This window comes from Vigna unguiculata, chromosome 11, assembly GCF_004118075.2.
Source record: "Vigna unguiculata cultivar IT97K-499-35 chromosome 11, ASM411807v1, whole genome shotgun sequence".
In the NCBI taxonomy this organism is placed as follows: domain Eukaryota; kingdom Viridiplantae; phylum Streptophyta; class Magnoliopsida; order Fabales; family Fabaceae; genus Vigna; species Vigna unguiculata.
Genome location: NC_040289.1, coordinates 36,099,499 through 36,119,152, shown reverse-complemented (window position 1 = coordinate 36,119,152; position 19,654 = coordinate 36,099,499). Strand labels below are relative to the sequence as shown.

Genomic DNA, 19,654 nt, shown 5'->3' with positions numbered 1-19,654 from the left:
AGCCATTTTTCTTAGTATGCTCTGTGGTTGCAGCATTGTCTGAACATCCACATCAGAGCTTTGGTCAAAAGCCGCAGCAGGAGCTTTGGTCAAAGCCAGCAGGAGCTTTCGTTAATATCCCACAAAATAATCCACCACAAATAAAAACTAATAAAGAGACCCCCAATTCCATAAAAAGCCATCGCGGCCCCTTGTGGAATAAATGGAAAATTACTAATTTCCTGAGCAAAAAGGAAAAGACCCATACCGAGATAACTGGAAATTGCAACCAACAATAACCCCAATGAACCTAAAAAAATGATAAAGGCTGAAAAGATATTGCTTATTTTTCGAGACTCTGTTATAGAATAGATCAGTACTTCTTTTGATCTTTTTTTAAAATATTCATTACCCCCTCTTTTTCTTTTTAAGAATGATAATTGTGGAATAAAAAACCCCAGAATTTCGTTAAAGCAGCAAGAGCAATGGCATTGGAAGAAGGGAAGGTGAGGATTGAGAAGTTTGATGGCAGTGACTTCAGATAGAGGACTACCTGTATCAGAAGAAGTTGTATCTACCCTTAACAGGGCAGAAGCCAACTGACATGGAGCAGGCAGAATGGGATTTGTTAGATCGGCAGACACTCGGTGTGATCCGATTGACATTAGCCAAGAATGTTGCGTTCAACATCATGAACGAGAACACAACCGTAGATTTGATGAAGGCATTGTCAAATATGTATGAGAAGCCATCTGCAGCCAATAAAGTGTATTTGATTCGCAGGCTAGTCAACCTAAAAATGGGTGAAGGTAACTCGATTACTAATCATATTAGTGAATTCAATACAATTATTGCGCAGTTGACATCAGTGCAGATAACATTTGATGATGAGGTGAAAGCATTAATTTTATTATCATCTCTTCCGGAAAGTTGGAGTGCAACTGTTACTGCAGTTAGTAATTCTGCACGTAATAGTAAGTTGAAGCTTGATAACATCCGTGACCTGATCTTAAGCGAAGATGTTCGTAGGAAAAGTTCAGGGGAATCTTCCAGTTCTAGTTCCGGTTCAGCATTGAGTACTGAAACTAGAGGAAGAAGTAGCCAGAAAGGTCGTAATCAAGGCCGAGGCAGATCAAAGTCTAGAGAGAAATCAAAACCAAAATTCCGGAATGATATCACTTGTTGGAATTGTCAGAAAAGGGGTCACTTTACAAATCAATGTAGGGCTCCAAGGAAGAACAACAAGAGGCAAGATGATGATCAATCAGCAAATGCAGCAACTGATGAAATTGAAGATGCACTATTATGTAGTCTAGATAGTTCTATTGACTCATGGATTATGGACTCAGGTGCGTCATTTCATACTACACCTTCCTTAGAACTATTATCTAACTATGTTCCAGGAAAGTTTGGGAAGGTCTACCTTGCAGATGGGAAATCTCTTGATATTATAGGAAGAGGTGATATCAATATCAGAACCTCTAATGGAAGTGTGTGGACTTTGAATAATGTCAGACATATTCCTGCCTTAAAGAGAAACTTAATATCTATAGGGCAGTTGGATGATGAAGGACATTACACCACCTTTGGAGATGGACACTGGAAAGTAATGAAAGGTAATCTTGTTGTTGCTCGTGGAAAGAAGCGAGGATCTCTTTACATGATTGCAGATGAGGATATGATATCAGTTGCAGAAGTTGGCAACAGTTCCTCTTTGTGGCATCAGAGACTTGGGCATATGAGTGAGAAAGGAATGAAGCTCATGGTCTCAAAAGGTAAAATACCTAACTTGAAGCATGTTGACGTTGGACCTTGCGAACATTGTATCTTTGGAAAGCAGAAAAAGGTTAGCTTCTCCAAAACAAGTAAGTCGTCTAAAGTTGAAAGACTAGCACTAGTGCATACAGATGTTTGGGGGCCAGCTCCAGTGAAATCTCTTGGAGGTTCACAGTATTACGTAACCTTCATTGATGACTCTACAAGAAAGGTATGGGTTTATTTTCTTAAAAATAAATCTGATGTGTTTTCTGTGTTTAAAAGGTGGAAACAGGAGGTTGAGACTCAAACAGGTTTAAAGATTAAATGTTTGAAGTCTGATAATGGTGGAGAATATGATAGTAATCAATTCAAGGAGTTTTGTTCAGAGAATGGGATCAGAATGATCAAGACAGTTCCAGGAACACCAGAACAAAACAGTGTGGCAGAAAGAATGAACAGAACCTTGAATGAGAGAGCAAGATGTATGAGAATCCAGTCAGGATTACCCAAGGTATTTTGGGCAGATGCAATAAGCACAGCAGCCTATCTCATAAACAGAGGACCATCAGTTCCTTTAGGCTATCAGTTACCTGAAGAAGTATGGTCTGGAAATGAGGTAAACCTTTCACATCTGAAAGTTTTTGGTTGTGCTTCATATATTTTGTTGAACTCTAATAGTAGAGATAAATTGGACCCTAAGGCAAAGCGATGCTATTTCATTGGCTATGGATCTGACATGTATGGCTACAGGTTTTGGGATGACCAAAACAAGAAAATTATCAGAAGTAGAAATGTTACTTTTAATGAAAACATGTTCTATAAGGACAAGACTGCAGAAGTTGCAGATGCAAATAAAAAGCCAGAGCAGGTATCATTAGAAGAAATTTCAGAAAGTGATGTAGCCAACAGAAGGCAGAATACAGATGTAGAGCCTGAGTCAGAGTTTGGGTCAGAACCTGAACAGATAGTAGAGTCAGTAACTCCTGAATTACCGACTAGAAGGTCTAGCAGAACAATTGTAGCACCACAAAGGTACTCCCCTTCATTGCATTACTTGTTGTTGACTGATGTTGGTGAGCCATAGCATTTTGCTGAGGCTATGCAGGGAGGTGAATCTATTAAGTGGGAGCTAGCAATGGAAGATGAGATAAAGTCTCTTCAGAAGAATAAGACATGGTCTTTAACCAAGCTTCCAGAAGGAAAGAAGGTTTTGCAAAACAGGTAGGTCTATCGGTTAAAAGAAGAACCAGATGGCAGCAAACGATATAAGGCCAGACTCGTAGTGAAAGGGTTCCAACAGAGACAAGGAATTGACTTCACAGAAATTTTCTCTCCTGTTGTCAAGATGACTACCATCAGAGTTATCTTGAGTATAGTAGCTGCAGAAAATCTTCATCTGGAGCAGTTAGATGTGAAAACTGCATTCCTACATGGAGATCTTGAGGAAGAAATCTTTATGGCACAACCAAAAGGTTTTGAAGTACAAGGCAAAGAGAATCTTGTATGCAAGCTTCATAAAAGTTTGTATGGGTTGAAACAAGCACCGCGACAATGGTTGAAGAAACAATTGTCGGAAAATTTTGAAATGAAGGATCTTGGTCCAGCCAAGCAAATTTTTGGTATGAGAATTTCCAGGGATAGATCTAAAGATTTGGGAGGTGATTTAGATGGTAGAAAGAGCACAACAGGTTATATTTTTACGTTGGGTGGCACAGCTATCAGTTGGAAGTCCAAACTTCAAGAAAGAGTCTCCCTTTCAACCACTGAAGCTGAATATATAGCTATCTCAGAAACAGCAAAAGAGATGATATGGTTGAAGAATCTTCTAAAAGAATTAGGAAAAGGGCAAGATGAACCTTCATTGTTCAGTGACAGTCAAAGTGCCATTTGTCTTGCTAAAAATCAAATTCTTCACTCCAGATGCAAACACATTGAATTAAAGTATCATCTTATCAGAAACTTGATAAATGATGGAGATTTGATTTTGTTGAAGATTCCAGGTGCAGAGAATCCAACTGATATGTTGACCAAGACTGTCACAACAACTAAGTTGAGGCTTTGCATTGCCTCAACTGGCCTTCGAGAAAATTGATGATGAAGGCACTACACTAGGTGATAATGTAAATCAAACCCCAAGTGGGAGAATTGTTAGAATTATGGTGCTTGATTTAGTCCCACATCGCTTAGAATAGTGAGATGTGGTTCTCTATTTTACTATATAAGAGACTCTATGTAAAGCTTTAAGATACACCAGAAATACAAATATTTCCTAGTGTAATCGTGGACGTAGGCATACACATTGTACGCCGGACCACGTTAAATTCTCTGTGTCTATTTTTCTCTCCTTTATTCTTTCCTTTATTGCCGTGTTCCTAACATCATTCACATTCAAGAGAGGTAAATTGATTGTAAAAACAAATCTTCAAAATTTTTTAGAAAAGCTTCTATCTTGAATCTTTTAATAAACAAAAATCACTTCAGAGTTATGAATAGTTATTACCAAATAATACAAGAAAACGTTAAAGAATCGTACAAATATTTTTGATACTTTTTTGATTCTTCCGGAATCTATATCCAATTTAATACACACAACCTTTACTGAATTTTCCACTAATTTCTGAATAAAAGTATCATTAACAAGACCCTCCTGTGTAATAAGAATAAAAACTAAACTAACTTTTCTCGTGAAACACACTTTAAGAAAGAAAAGAAAAATATAAAGTAATGATGAGCAGTTTTTTATTTTTTTCTAAACAAATGAAATATGTAAAACTTATTTCCAAAATGTATTTCAAAATCACATTAGAGATCTCTACATTAGATAGAGGTGAAAAATGTGTTTTTTGAGAGGGTGAATTTTAAATTTTTTTTTGAAATAATTAACTGATATAATCAATCATTTTTAAACCTAATTGATTAATATGTTCTTCACGTAATTCATAAACTATTTTGAACCAACATAACCGATCATTTTTAGTTATAATCGATTATTTATAAATTTAAATCTTCTTAAAATCACTTATTATGGTATGAAATAATTGATTACTTATGAAATATGTGAAAATTATTAACATAATCAATTATTTTCCATCATAATTGATTATTATATTCAGAAAAAAACACAAAATAAGTTTTTCAATTAATGCAAATTCGCTTTAATATTTTTTACATTTTTATCAAATAAAATTTGATATATTTGCAAAATATTGGGGAACAACTCAATATCGCAGATCAAATATTTCCGATATATTTGCGAAATGTTCTTTCACATATTTGTGAAATTTTCTAGATCTATATTAATGATTCTAATAATTTATTTAAATTGCTAAAAAAAATATTCTCAAACATTTTATTGTTTCAAAAGCAAATGTTGTAACTTTTTATTAATGGCTTAAACGTCTGTAAACAAAAGCATGCGTATTTAATACTGTAGCAGTTAACCGTACTGTACCACAACCGCTAAGAGTAGTTTTCTTTTACTATAGTTAGTGTGTTTAAATTTGAACAACTACACCAAATTTAAGAAAATATAAATATTTTTTATACTTTTAATTCAATGGTACTCTTGGAGAATACTTGTTACCGTTGAAAATGGGAGAAAATAATAAAATAATCATTTTCATAAATTAAGATTAATTTATAATAAAAAAACTAAATTCGAGAAATTAATAGAAACTAGTTTCTATAAATATGTTTACAAGTTGATTTGCTTTTTTTTTAATTATTTATGAAAAAAAAATCAATTGAAATCTATAAAGTTAATCACTATTATATAATAATAAAGACAAATTATCTTGTGATGTAAAGTTACTTAAATATCATTATAATATTAAATAAATTACTCTAATTTTTTGTTAGTACAGTACTGTATATATTTTTAAAATACCTTTTTACTATAAGTGTATGTCTAAAAAGATAATCACTTATTACCGTTATGGAGAAAATAATAACGCAAATTGAATTTGCAAGTTCTGTAATATTAAATTACTTAAATACTATTATATACTAAATCCAACGTATATATTGCTAGTATAACGCTATATATTTTAAAACTATTTTTAGCATAAATAATATATGTTTAAGAATAATTACTTATACCATGAATATCCTTTAAGTTTAATTTAATTATATTTTACTTTTGTTAAAATTTCATATTTCAATCAATATTAAAAATACTAATTTATACTTATAAAAATCTTAAATACTTTATTAATGAATAACCATATATATAAACAAGTAACACGTAGGATACTGTTCTATCGTTCCCCTATTATACTAACGCTCGTTTTTTCCATGTTTGGTTTGTTTGTATTAATAATGTGTTTGAAGTCAAAATCTAACTCTTTAAATAGCTATGTACTTTTGAATAGATTCAAGTAAGTATTGGTCAATGTCTAATATAACTCTAATATACAATAGGATTTAGATAAAAGGAAAAATGAGACTCGAAAAGAAATTGAAATGTTCATTTAATTTCAATTTTTAATTATCAATTTTATTTTTTATTCAAAATTTCATTAACTTTAATAATTTTGATTTAGAGATTAAGTCTTTCAAACAAAATAGTATATCATTATTATGGGTGGCATTAATTATTTCGTGACAGAGGTAATTCAATAACTCTTTAAAAAAAACAGAATAATTAAATAATTCAGCATTTTTTATTAGGCAAATCAATTAACATGCATTAACAACTGTCCCTGTCCTTACAGGTATCCATCTCTTATTACAACCAAATGATGAGCATAGTTGAACTTAAATTTTGGTAATCCAATTGCTTTATTGATAAGTACCAACTTAATATCGATTCATTATTATGATTAGGATTGGGAGAATATTCTAAACGACAGCATTTTCTTAGTAACAGGATTAATGTAAAGTCAGCATCTGAATCAACTTGCAACCCTAATAATGTAGATATCAATATTTTATTTTCTTATTATTATTATTATTACTAGCATCGCGTGTGTACGATTTTTTTAAATATATATAATATTACATTAATTGATGATAATAATAATATAATGTTATTAAGTTAATATATAAAATAAAATCATATTTATTAAAAATAAAGTGAAATATACAAGAAAAGATAGAAGAATAATCGTTGATAAATAAATTTTTTTTATAAAAATAATAGTCAATTTTTAAAAATTTAATAAATAATTATATTTTAAAAGATAAAATTGATATTTTAAAATGTGAACACAGATGAGAAAAGAAAAAATCTTTATTATTATTTATTATGTAAAGCTAAATGGATAAAGTTTAAGAAGGTCCTTGGCTATCGATTCTATGGTCAGGTTGGAAAGAAATTATCATATCATATTTTATTAATGGCATAGGAAAAATAGAAAAACTAGTAACCATCAAAATTTGTTATAATGTGAGAAAAGGACACATTACAAGTTCTTTTTTAACCTTTTAATTTTTTTTTCATTAACAAAGTGCAATAATATTCACTGTTTAAGTTTTTCTGTCTTCCTATATAAAAATTTTAATGCAAAAAAATACATTATTTTATATTGTATAATGGATTGATAACTCAAAGAAAATCACATATGTTTTTTTTTTCGAAATTAAATCAATATGAAGTCAATAAATTACAACTCACTCTACAGAAAATAATAAAATCTTCATATTTATATCCATGAAATACTTATATGTTCATATAAAAAAAAAAAGTTTTCTAATTATGAATTGTTTTCAAAGTGTATATAATAATAACAAGCAATGTACAAACTTTATACAAACGATTAATATGATATACGGTGAGTTAATTAATATTAAATATATTCAAATAAATATTTTATTGTAACTATTTTTTAAACTCTCCTTACTTTACTTCTTTTAATGTCTTAACCAAAATATTTAACATTAATATTAAATTATATATATAATTTTAGTCTTATCCTTATTAAATTTTGAAATTGATAATGTCATTTCATCTTATCGATTATAGTTTCTTGGTGTGCAAATGATCTACATGAACCTACTATCCCTATCTATCAAAAGTTTTATTACTTTGACGAAATTTTATATTTTAAAATATGATTGGGTCAACACCTTTGAATATTAAAAATACACTCTGAAAATTAGGTAGATGAGAAAGATTCGCCTAATCCAAGTCTTAGTTTCTACTTTGACTATATGGTTCTTATCATCGTATGTGACATTTTTATTTAGTTTCAAAAGAAAATATTTTCCATGTAGTAAATTATAAAATTAGATAGTATCAGATAGCAAAGTGAGTTGCATTTAATTTTTTTTATTAAAATCGTGTCATTTTTTATTTAATATATTGAAATAGATAAATTTTAATAAGCGTATCGAAATGAATAATTTGTGTTTGTAATTACGACTTTAAAATGTAAATGATTTACTCGAAAGCATGATTTTGAACAAAATAAGAAGAAATCGTGTTTTAAAATACTTTTATGTTCGAAGTTTTTTCTTAAATTTAGCATATTGTATTCAATTAATTTAATTTATTAATCAAATTACCTAAAAAACCAATATTTTAAAATTAAAAGAATACGGTAGCAAAATAAGAAAATTAGAACACATAATAAAATATAAAAAGTACAAAAAAAGTAATAATAAAAAGTACAAAAAAAATATCCAATACATTCAAACACAAATTACGAAAAATAAATATTTTGCACCACACTTTTGCCACAAAAAAATTGGTAAATGAGAAGAGAATCATGTTTTAATATGATTTTCTCTTAATTTATCCAAAATCGGGCATAAGCATAGTTTTTTCTATCTGAAGCTGTGAGTGTGAGTTACCCATTCTTCTTACAAATTTTGAAGTATTATATCTATTTAGAAAAGTTAGGTAAAGAATTTGAGAATTTTACTTTAAAAAAAAAAAAACTCTTTAAGCCATAAAAAGAGGGACCATCCAAGATGTATATATATAAAAAATAAGAATATTACTAATAATACATAATTGGATATTCTTTATTAATTAATAGTAGGTTCCTACACTGTTGTTTCATTGGTTGTTTATAGCTAACTGAATGTATTAATGGTATTTAATTATGATATGACCAAAATTGGTTAGGGATTTGATGGACTTTGACTCACAAAACCTTTGTGCATGTGGGAGTTGTACTCTTGAGAGGAAGAAAACAATAAACTTTCACAACATTCAATTCATATTTATGTTTTGAAGCTTTCAAAATAATTGAACTTAGCCCCTGTCCATAAACATTAAGATATTCAGCTTCAGATTTTTCTTCTCCACGAATTTATTATTCTCTACGTATTTTTGTAGTGACTACATACATGCATGATATTTTTTTTTCTATTTTTAGGACATTGTAGGTTGTTTGTTAATAAAGTATATTATTTGTATATGTTATACTTGTGGTTCTAAATACGTTAGAAGTCTCACATCGATTAGAGATAAGACTAATTCACAATGTATAAGTGAGTGTAAATTTCATCTTACTAGTGAAAGACTCTGATATCATATTAAAAATGAATTTTAAACTTAATTCAATTTCATAAAACAAGCTATAACCTATGGGGTAAATTCAAGTTTATATTACAAATATTATACATTTTCGTAAACAAAGATGACTCATTGTGTTGAGAGTTTTCAGCTTACACTAAATATTAACATTTTTTTAAAGATTATTCACATAATTATGTGATGAAAAATAAATTTACTGACACACACCTTCCCTTTTATGACAGACAGAAGAAATAGAAATGTACCTGTTGCGATTTAAAATCATAAATATCCACAAAATTTGCTCATTTTGGTCAAATGTGGTTATAACTTTGTTGAGAGGATGTTTAACCTTATTAAAAAGGGAAAAAAAATACACTATAATATTGCAAATCCTCGCCTCCTTTTCTTAATTATATGCTAATTGGTTGTTTAATTATTTTTTTAGTAATATTAAAGGATGCATTTCCTTATCAATTTGCATTTGTTTATTGAAGAAAATATTTAATAGTTAATTATGACAATTCTTTTTTTTAAAGGATCAAGGAGAGATAGTTCTTTAATTGGTGAATTTATCAGAAAATAAAAAGGTTTTCATAAAAATATAAAAAAAAAATAATGTGAACATGTTACATCATAAGGGTTCATTACCACTTCCTTAAATGTGCGTAACTATATTGGGTAAGGTACTTATTGTGGACTATACATCTGGTTCTTCACTTATTTTAAAATTGTTTTTCTAATATTAAAAATCTTTTAAATCTACTACTTTTGCGGCTTCTTAATTCGAATAATATAGAAGATTATTGTTTTGACTATTTCATGAAACATAATATTTAAACCACCTCTTGAAATGACTATGATACTTCAACAAATCTTTTATAGAATCGAGTAAAATATTTTTGTTTTCTAAAATCACAATTACAGGAAATAATTATGATACAATATATAAAGTTAGTTTAGCATTGTGATTAATTTTGATTAACTTTTTTAATTATATATTGTATCGTCTATGATTCAATTGCACAAGATGCAAAAATTGTATTGAATCATTTATCTTAATTTAATTTGATGGCACAAAAACTAGTAACCATAGATATACTTATCTGTTGGGCCAAAGAACAATAATTGTTCATCAAATTCGTGAGTGATTTGAGGTGACATATTTGGATATAGATTGTGTTCATGGTTTGAACAAGGAGTCTTCAACCACATAGGTTCTTCTATCTTGATTTTTCTTGTCTATTTGATTTCTCGAATCAATCTTCTGATAATTAGCGTCTTGCATATGTTGTTTACTGAATTGGACAACTACATATAGCATAAGTTTATTTTTGCATTGAATATGCATCCAATTGAAATCTGGATAATATCAAATAAGGTTAAATTGATATGAGTGAAAGGTAATTCTTAAGAAAATAATTTAGATTGATCTTTTGCATTGTTTAGAAAAATTATTATTGAAATGTTTTTGGAAATATCTTTGAAAATTACTTTGATTATACTATTCAGACTAATTTCTCTAATATTTTCTCTCAATCCAAAATTTAACAAAGATCCAGGCCTTGCCCCTACACTATTTTTACTCAAGTAAAATTAAAGTTGAAAGTATCTTGTGTTTCAGACTTATTTTCGCTCAAACGAAGAACTTTTCAATAAAGGAAAAATAATATTGTAACTTAATCCATCTCTTACCCAATTTCTCCTCAAGCTAAGTTTCATTTTTCTTCTTTTCTTTTGATATCATTATCTCGGTGAATATGTATGGTTTTATAAATGCAAAATGAATTTTAATTTTTATATTTGATTGATTTGTGTTTTTATTTGAAATAGAGAGTTATATTAATTGTAATACTTATTGAGATTGATGGAACTTGAATGAATTTAAGGTCATATGTATATATGTATGAGATGATATGTGAAACAATTGTTTACGTTGTTGATTAAGTATTGACATTTATGTTGTAATAGAAATCTTCTAACTTCATTGATGGTCTAAGTCACGTGAACTAAGATATGAGGTGGTGAGAAGCTAATGGAGAATTTTTACAAATTTGTGAATTCACTTACAAATTCATGTCTTTTATTGGATGAGAAAGTTGTGAGTTAATATTTTGTTTATTGAATATCTTTGATGAATAAGATCAATGTGTGTTTTTTATGACTTTTTAATATTGGTGTTCTAATGAAATTGAATTGTTTTTTGTTATTTAATTACATTTTATACATGTTTTCTTAAGTAAAAATTATTTCAATAGCTTATCATTGTATGTATTTATTTTATTTTTGCTAACCGGTGATGGTAGTATGTACATGAATGCAGGTGTAAGGTAAGTGAGAAAATGAGTTTTTTTATTTATTATTATTATCTTTATTATAATAACAAAAAATAATAAAATTATTATTATAAAAGTTAAATAATTTTTATAATTTTATTATTTTTAGATGAATTTTTATAATAGATATTTTAGTTTAAAAAATAATTAAATTTTATAGGAAAAAACGGTTAAATTGAAAAAGAAAACGGTTAAGTTAAAAAAGATCACTTAAAGCGTAAAATCAATAAAATAATTATTTGAATTTTAAAAGAATATTTAAAAAATAAATTAGAAACAAAATATGTAAAAAAGGAATTTCTTTTTAGGAAAATTATCTTTTGACAAATTTTTTTAACAAACTTTTTGACAAAGTTTCTATAAATAGAATTAAATAGATTATTTTTTTATTTTTTAATCAAAATAAAGTAATAATTATAATATTTTTTTACTTAAAAAGGTAATTTGTCAAAAAGTTTGTCAATCTTTTTTGTTAAACTATCATCTTCCTTCTTTTTATATAATAGTGTGTGTAGTTTTAGATGTTATTTTGTTGTATATTTAAGTTGTTTTGTGTAAAAGTACTCTACAATACAAGCCTTTCATGAATTTACTGTATATTTTTTTAATTTGTTGAGTATTACAGACACAAACCATTAATTTAATGAAAATTAGTTAAAAAAAAATGACTGCATATAATTAAACTCAACCTAAATATGAATTGTGTTGACCTATCTTACTTTTATTCTACTAAATTATTAAAGCTATTTAAAATAATCTATAAAATACTGCATACAATTAAACTCAACTTGAATATGAATTTTGTGGACCTATCTTACTTTTATTTTGACCGGTCACGCGTGACTGGACTCAGTTCTGTTTAATCATATGTAGTATTATTTCAAAGAAGATGATAGTTTAACAAAAAAATTTGACAAACCTTTTACAAATTAACCCAGTAAAAAAATATTACAATTATTATTTTATTTTGATTAAAAAATAAAAAATTAATCTATTTAATTCTATTTATAGAAACTTTTTAAAAAGTTTGTTAAAAAAAGTTTGTCAAAAAGATAATTTTCCTATTTGAAAATATAGTATATTAATTAAACACTTGAGTATAGACTCGTGTTTTTAAATAACTATATAAAATTAAGACTTAATTAAATTTGAAAACTTTAAATTTAGTTTCTAATAAATTTTTATAGTATAACTCACTAAATTTATAATAAATTTGTAATCTTTAATTGAGTTATTGTTATAACATTATAATTTTATAATGTTGTGTGAACTACTTGAAACTTAATTAACCTAAAATTGTTAAATCTATCATATACTGTTTACACATAATTAATTTTGAACTAAACCTATACATTCCATTGTTCCAATTTTAGAGAAGTGGACTGGGACTGTGACCATTGTTAACTCTTAAAAAGTTAGACATTCTCAGTAGAAAAGCACATGCTCTGACTCATTACAACAAGGGTTGACTGTTTTTCTCATTACTCTTTTAAGTCATCCATAAATAATCTTCACTTTTCTTTATCCCATTAAATACATATTCTCATACCTACTTACAAAAATTTTCACAAAGAAACTTGAACATAAAAGACGGTGAACAACTTTCTCTTAAAAAGTATATAATAAATATACTTTTTTATAATACGAAATTATTTCAATTCCAATTCCGTCGAATAATATCGTGGAGAATCGATTATTATTGTATTCGAGATATTATCTGTTTTGAAATTAGATTTAGTCATGATTTTATCTTTAAAAAATAATTCAATAAATGAAAGGAAGAATTGTTGGAAATCTGATATCCACTAGAAACAAGACAATTTCATAGTAATAAATGAGGTGCAAATCTCATTTTACAAGCCGATTTTATGGGATTGAGTTAGATTTTAAATCCACCCACTATTTTTTTGTTCAACGTACGTACAAGATGAATATACCTCGACGTGAGGAGGTGCAGTGGCGGACCTATGTGGTGACCAGGGGGAGCCGTGGCTCCCCCAATTTTTTTTTTTAATTTTTTTTATATATATTTATATATATTTTAAATTATATTTATATATTATTTATTTTAAGTTTATATTATAAAATTATAATAAAAGATAAAATAAAAAAATTTAATGGAGACATTGATTTATAAAAGATATTAAATTTGTTTTTTCTCGCTATAAGATCTTTCCACAATGTAAATTATAATGAAAGTGTGTGAAGAGAAATAAATATAAAGAGATAGATTGGGAAATAGAGGTTGAAAACACATAAATTTATATTAAAGTATACATTATTGCATGATCTCTCATATCAAAGTTAGTATTTTACTATGATTTATGTATGCTAAATTTATGATTCTTTTTAGAATGTTTATCCCAAATTAATAAAACCATAATTATGATTTTAGGGATTCTTTTATGAAATTGGTATGAACCCTAATTATAATTTTCCCCATATTATTATAATCCTTAATTGTGAAATTTAGGGATTTTGTGTTTTTTTGATATCTATGGTAAATTTTTTTTAAAGTTTTGAATTCATACGGTGTTGTTTATTTAATTAAAGTGGTATGAGTTTTGTTATGTTTTGCATTGTGATAATTGTGATTTGTGAATATAAATTTTATTTTTTTCAGATAGGCGAGAGATGATAAATTTATATTAGAAAGATTATGATAAAAAGTAAAAAAATTGATTCTTTTTTTAAAGAGGTAGGCTTGTGATAAAGATAAAAAAATGTGCATTTACGTTAACTAAACTTGAGAAATTTCATGAGAACCAAAATTCAAGAAAATAAAAAACAAATATCTAAAATTCTTAGAGTTATAATATACTGAATTTAAAAATTCATTACAACGAGAGAAAAACGGCCTCAAATTTGACAATACCACAAAATCAAATTGATAAGGTACGAAGGACTTATCTAAAATGGTGTTCATAATTTGGTATCATGAAATAATAGCATGATATAATAGTGAATGACAGTAATATTTTTTTTTGAATTCTACTATTATGTGCTTATTTTAAGCAGAGGAAATGAAGAGAAAAGATGAAGAGCTTTTTTTCTAACTAAAAAAAAATTATATATAACAAATCTATTTGGCTCCCCTACATTTTTTGTCCAAGTTCCGCCACTGAGGAGGTGTTTTATAATATATAAGTGATTTGCAAGCTTCACTCTATAAACCAGTTTTGTGTTGAATTAAACTTTAAACCCACTTCTAACATGGATAAATATATAAATCGTCTTAAGCCTAAGTGATATGATTAAAAAAAACATTTAGTTAAAGACATTTAACTAATTCAAACATAAATACTATAATTCAAATACTATAATTAAAAAAAACATTTAGTTACTTAGAAGATTTATAGAAATGGTGTTTGTAAATATTAGAGTGAGTTGTTGGGGGTTGAGACACTGACATGACATGGTGTCTTAGGTCTTTCTTCACATGCCCATTGCCCAACACATTCACCCACTCCACCCCCTTCTTATAAAACATCCACACCCTTCTAATTTTTAATCCACCATAATTCTCTTCTTCTTTCTCTCTCTGAAACACGGTACACAACAACAACAAAAAAACACTCTCTCATGGAGTTGCTCTATCTACTATACCTGATTCCAACGTTGTACTCATGTTTCCTCATATGGAAAATGTTGGAGGAGAGACGCGACAGAGAGTGTTACATCTTGAACTACCAATGCTACAAGCCCCCCAACGACCGAATGCTGGACACCGAGTTCTGTGGGAAACTCATCAAACGCTGCGAAAACCTGGGACCCAACGAGTACCGTTTTCTGTTGAAGGCCATCGTCAGCTCCGGCATCGGCGAACAGACTTACGCGCCAAGAAACATCTTCGAGGGCAGAGAGGGAGCGCCCACATTGCGCGACGGCATCGAAGAGATGGAAGAGTTCTTCAGCGACGCCATCGGGAAGCTTCTGGCGAAATCGAAAGTCTCCCCCTCCGAGATCGACGTCCTCGTCGTCAACATCTCCATGCTCGCCGCCGTCCCGTCGCTCTCCTCGCGCATCATCAACCGCTACAAGCTCCGCCACGACGTGAAGGTGTACAACCTCACCGGCATGGGTTGCAGCGCCAGCCTCATCTCCATGGACATTGTGAAGAACATCTTCAAGACGCAGAGGAACAAGCTGGCGCTGCTGATCACCTCGGAGTCCCTCAGCCCCAACTGGTACACCGGCAACGACAGATCCATGATCCTCGCCAACTGCCTGTTCCGCATCGGCGGCTGCGCGGTTCTCCTGACCAACAAACGCTCCTTGAAGGACCGAGCCATGCTGCGGTTGAAGTGCCTGGTGAGGACGCACCACGGTGCCAGAGAAGAGGCTTACGGTTGTTGTATTCAGCGCGAAGACGACCAGGGGAAGCTAGGGTTTCACCTCGGGAAGAATCTCCCCAAAGCTGCCACCCGAGCCTTCGTCGATAATCTTCGAGTCATGGCACCCAAGATATTACCCGTGCGCGAGTTGCTCAGGTTTCTGTTCGTGTCGCTGATAAAAAAAGTCAACAAGAACAACACCCCGAAGTCTGCGAGCACCGGAGCTACAAAATCTCCGTTGAACTTCCGAACAGGGGTGGATCATTTCTGCTTGCATACCGGGGGAAAAGCCGTGATCGACGGCATTGGGCTGAGCTTGGATCTGAGCGAGTACGACCTTGAACCGGCGAGGATGACGCTGCACCGGTTCGGGAACACGTCGGCGAGTAGCCTGTGGTACGTGTTGTCGTACATGGAAGCGAAAAAGAGGTTGAAGAAGGGTGACACGGTGTTCATGATAAGCTTTGGTGCAGGCTTTAAATGCAACAGCTGTTTGTGGGAGGTGATGAAGGACCTGGGTGACCCAAATGTGTGGGACGATTGCATTGATGACTACCCTCCGGAGTCACTGGACAACCCCTTCATGAGGACCTATGGTTGGATCAACGAGGTTGAAGACCCCTACACTTACGAAAATATCCCTGATTTTCTCAAGTGATTAAGGAAACCAAAAATTAACAGCGCAAGAAGAAGAAGAAGAAGAAGGGACCCTCTTCCTTCTCCTTACAGGTGCATTCATGTAATTGTGCATTCAATTTTTCTGTAAACTATACACTTATTATTGTTGAACCCAGGCCTCTAGGGTTCATTACCCAATAACATGTGCTGCTTCTAACACCGCTCAAGAAGTTAGCCACACTGTCAGAAGGGTACTATGCTTTTTTTTTTTTCTTTCTTTTAATTACTTTTACTTTGGTTTGCATTATTTGTTTAAAATGTGTTATAATAACCCGTTTCTTTTTTTCTTTCACAGAAAATGTAATAGGTTAATTTTGTTAGCTCTTTGTTAATTAATTAGATTGTGCGTTTTATCTATTTGCATTGTTCAGTTCTTTTCTTTCTGCCAAATAATGGTCAACACTATGAATTGAATATGTCGCAAAACATTCATATGGTGTATAGTGTTTTCACAGACGAATTTAATTGTACCAGCAGAGGTTTAAAAGCAGTGGTTGCAAACGGTAGAAAGAAAGAAAGAAAAAAATGGATTTTGCTTATTTTTTGTACACAGAAGATTTGCAGAAAGTCCAGAAAGTAAACGGTTGATAAGGGTGTTTGAGGTGTGGGGTCTTCTATTAATGGGGTCGCTCTTTCTTCCTGTATCATGGTTAATGGATAAGACAAAATGACTATATGATAATAGCGTAGTACAGAAACAAGATCTTAAGTTACTTCAAAAACAAAAAACGTACAAATAAATATACTTTCAATTTTCTAAATAAATAAAACAATACTTATTATTTGTATCCAACTATTTACATCCGTTGTGTTTTAGACCGATATAACGCACAATTTTAGTGACAACCCATATAATAAACAACTGATATACTACATTTTACTGTAATATAGATTTAAATAATAACTCGTATAATATAATATACGAGATCGTTTTAGCAGGAAGTGATTTAGTATTGTACCGTTTGTGGTTGGTTTAGATTCTTAAACCATCTAAGTTTTTGGATGGATAACTTAAACGTGAGGGTAATGATATTTTAACTACTAAATTTTGACAATATTTTTTTATAATAAAGGTGTCATTTTTTAGGTAGTTTTGAAATATTGAGAATAAAAAAATAAAAAAAAAATAAAAAACCACTTAAAAGATGACACATAAGATTATAAGAGAAAATTGTCAAAATTTAATACTCAAAAAATCATTTTTCTAAATATAAACATGGATAGAGAAAATAAAAAGAAAATAATTTTTTAACAACTAAATTTTGACAACTTTCTCTTACGATAACATCTTCTAAGTAATTTTCAATTTTTTCATTTAAAAACTCGAAACAATAATTATTCCATCTAAGTTTTCGGCTAGATAGCTTAGCCAATAGGATGTTGCACAAGACATGGAAACAACCCGGTTGTTAGAGCACAATGTGGTCAAAGATATATAAATTGTAATGCAACTTTAAATTACATTTTGATAATTATACACCATTTCTCACAATCAATTCACAGTAAAAAAATGCTTGAAAATAAGTTATGAACGAAGAAAAAGTACTATAATCATCAAAATCTTTAATAAATAATAATTTAGCAAATAAAAAAGAAAAAGAAAAATCATCAAAAACAACAGTTGTTGAGAGCACATGGTTTATGTTATGAATTGCCTTTTATCCACACACACAATAAATTGGAATATAAAACATTGATATATGGAAAACCCTCTGTGGGGCTATTTTCTGCAGCAAAAATTAACCTCAATAATAGACCTGTAATAATTTCTAGCACCATCCATCTCATAATTAATTTACTGTCAAAATTCAAACCCACAACTACAAGTGTTACGCTTTTAATTTTTTCAGAAACACCATCACTTCATCAAGTTTCAACCGTTTTAATTCACTTCATCAAACTACTATATATGCTCATGAAGACAGTTTATTATATATGTGTGTTATATTTAAAAAATAAATAATAGTAATAATAGTATAGTTATTTGGGTTAAATATGTTTTTGTTAATCAAGTTTCAGTGAAATTTGGAATTAGTCTATCTTCAACAAATTTTACCAATTTAGTCCTTTATATTTAAAAATGCATGAATTTAGTCATTTTAATCAAATTTTATTAAGTTTATCTGATATTTTAAGTGCATTTCATGAGAGTATTTGAATTGTTTACACCGTTTGACACATTCTCGCTTCAATGTTAACTCAAATATTATCATAAAATACGTTTAAAATGTCAACTAAATTTAACAAAATTTGGTAAAAAAAAAACTAAATTCACGCATTTCAAAAGATGAAGAACTAAATTGATATAAAATTTCGAAGAGAGACCCATTCCAAAGTTCACTAAAACTTTAGGAATAAAAACATATTTAACCTTAGTTATTTGACAAGGTGAACTAAAAAAATTCTTTAAAATTGATTAAAAAAAGAGTCTGCAGATATATTAAAAACTTGAATTTTTTTTCTAATATGAGATGAGTATAGGTCTGCTGCATACAAGAATGTTTGTGTCGTTAAGGAAGAAATTGAACTGTCAAATTTAGGATAGAAAGAAAAAAAAAAAGTGTTGTGAAAAGTTAGGTGCATGTCTTTTGTGGTCCTTCTCAAAAGAAAAAAAGAAAAAAACAATGGCGCTATGCATAACAGAGGACAGCTAGGTAGATCGTATATATATATAAAATGGTAAGTTTTTGTGTGGTCCAGTTTATGCTCTCACGGTTTTCCTCTTTTAATAAAAGTCTCTTAGGATGCAACAATAGTGATGAGATTTCAGAACAGCATAAATGCTAATGGAAACTCCTACAACGTCATTATATGTCATACCATCGTTATATACCATCCAAAATTTTCATGGATAAGATAAAATTATAGATATTCGAGATCTATTCTAACAAGATATTTTATCATTAAATCTATCATTTTAATTATTATCAAATTATTTATTAATGTTTAGTTCTATTTTTTTGGAAGTTTTACATCGATCAGAGATGAACTCAATTCACAATATATAAGTTGGTGTAATTTTTATCTTACAAGTTAGTTTTATGAGGTTGAGTTAGGTTTAAAATTCACTTCTAACATAATATCAGAGTCAAGTTAAAGTCTATTCT

At 29.6% G+C, this 19,654-nt stretch overlaps 1 protein-coding gene across 1 annotated transcript; it reads left to right on the top strand.

Moving 5' to 3' along the window:
• The first annotated feature begins 14,998 nt into the window (after positions 1 to 14,998).
• Positions 14,999 to 16,904, top strand: LOC114168995 (3-ketoacyl-CoA synthase 12-like). The gene has a single exon (XM_028054001.1). It carries the CDS (start codon positions 15,118 to 15,120, stop codon positions 16,525 to 16,527), a length of 1,410 nt encoding a protein of 469 aa, XP_027909802.1. The 5' UTR covers positions 14,999 to 15,117; the 3' UTR covers positions 16,528 to 16,904.
• Positions 16,905 to 19,654: the final 2,750 nt, after the last annotated feature.

Coding starts and splice junctions, on each gene's coding strand:
- LOC114168995 (XM_028054001.1), top strand. CDS start 15,118: ATGGAGTTGCTCTATCTACTATACCTGATTCCAACGTTGTACTCATGT.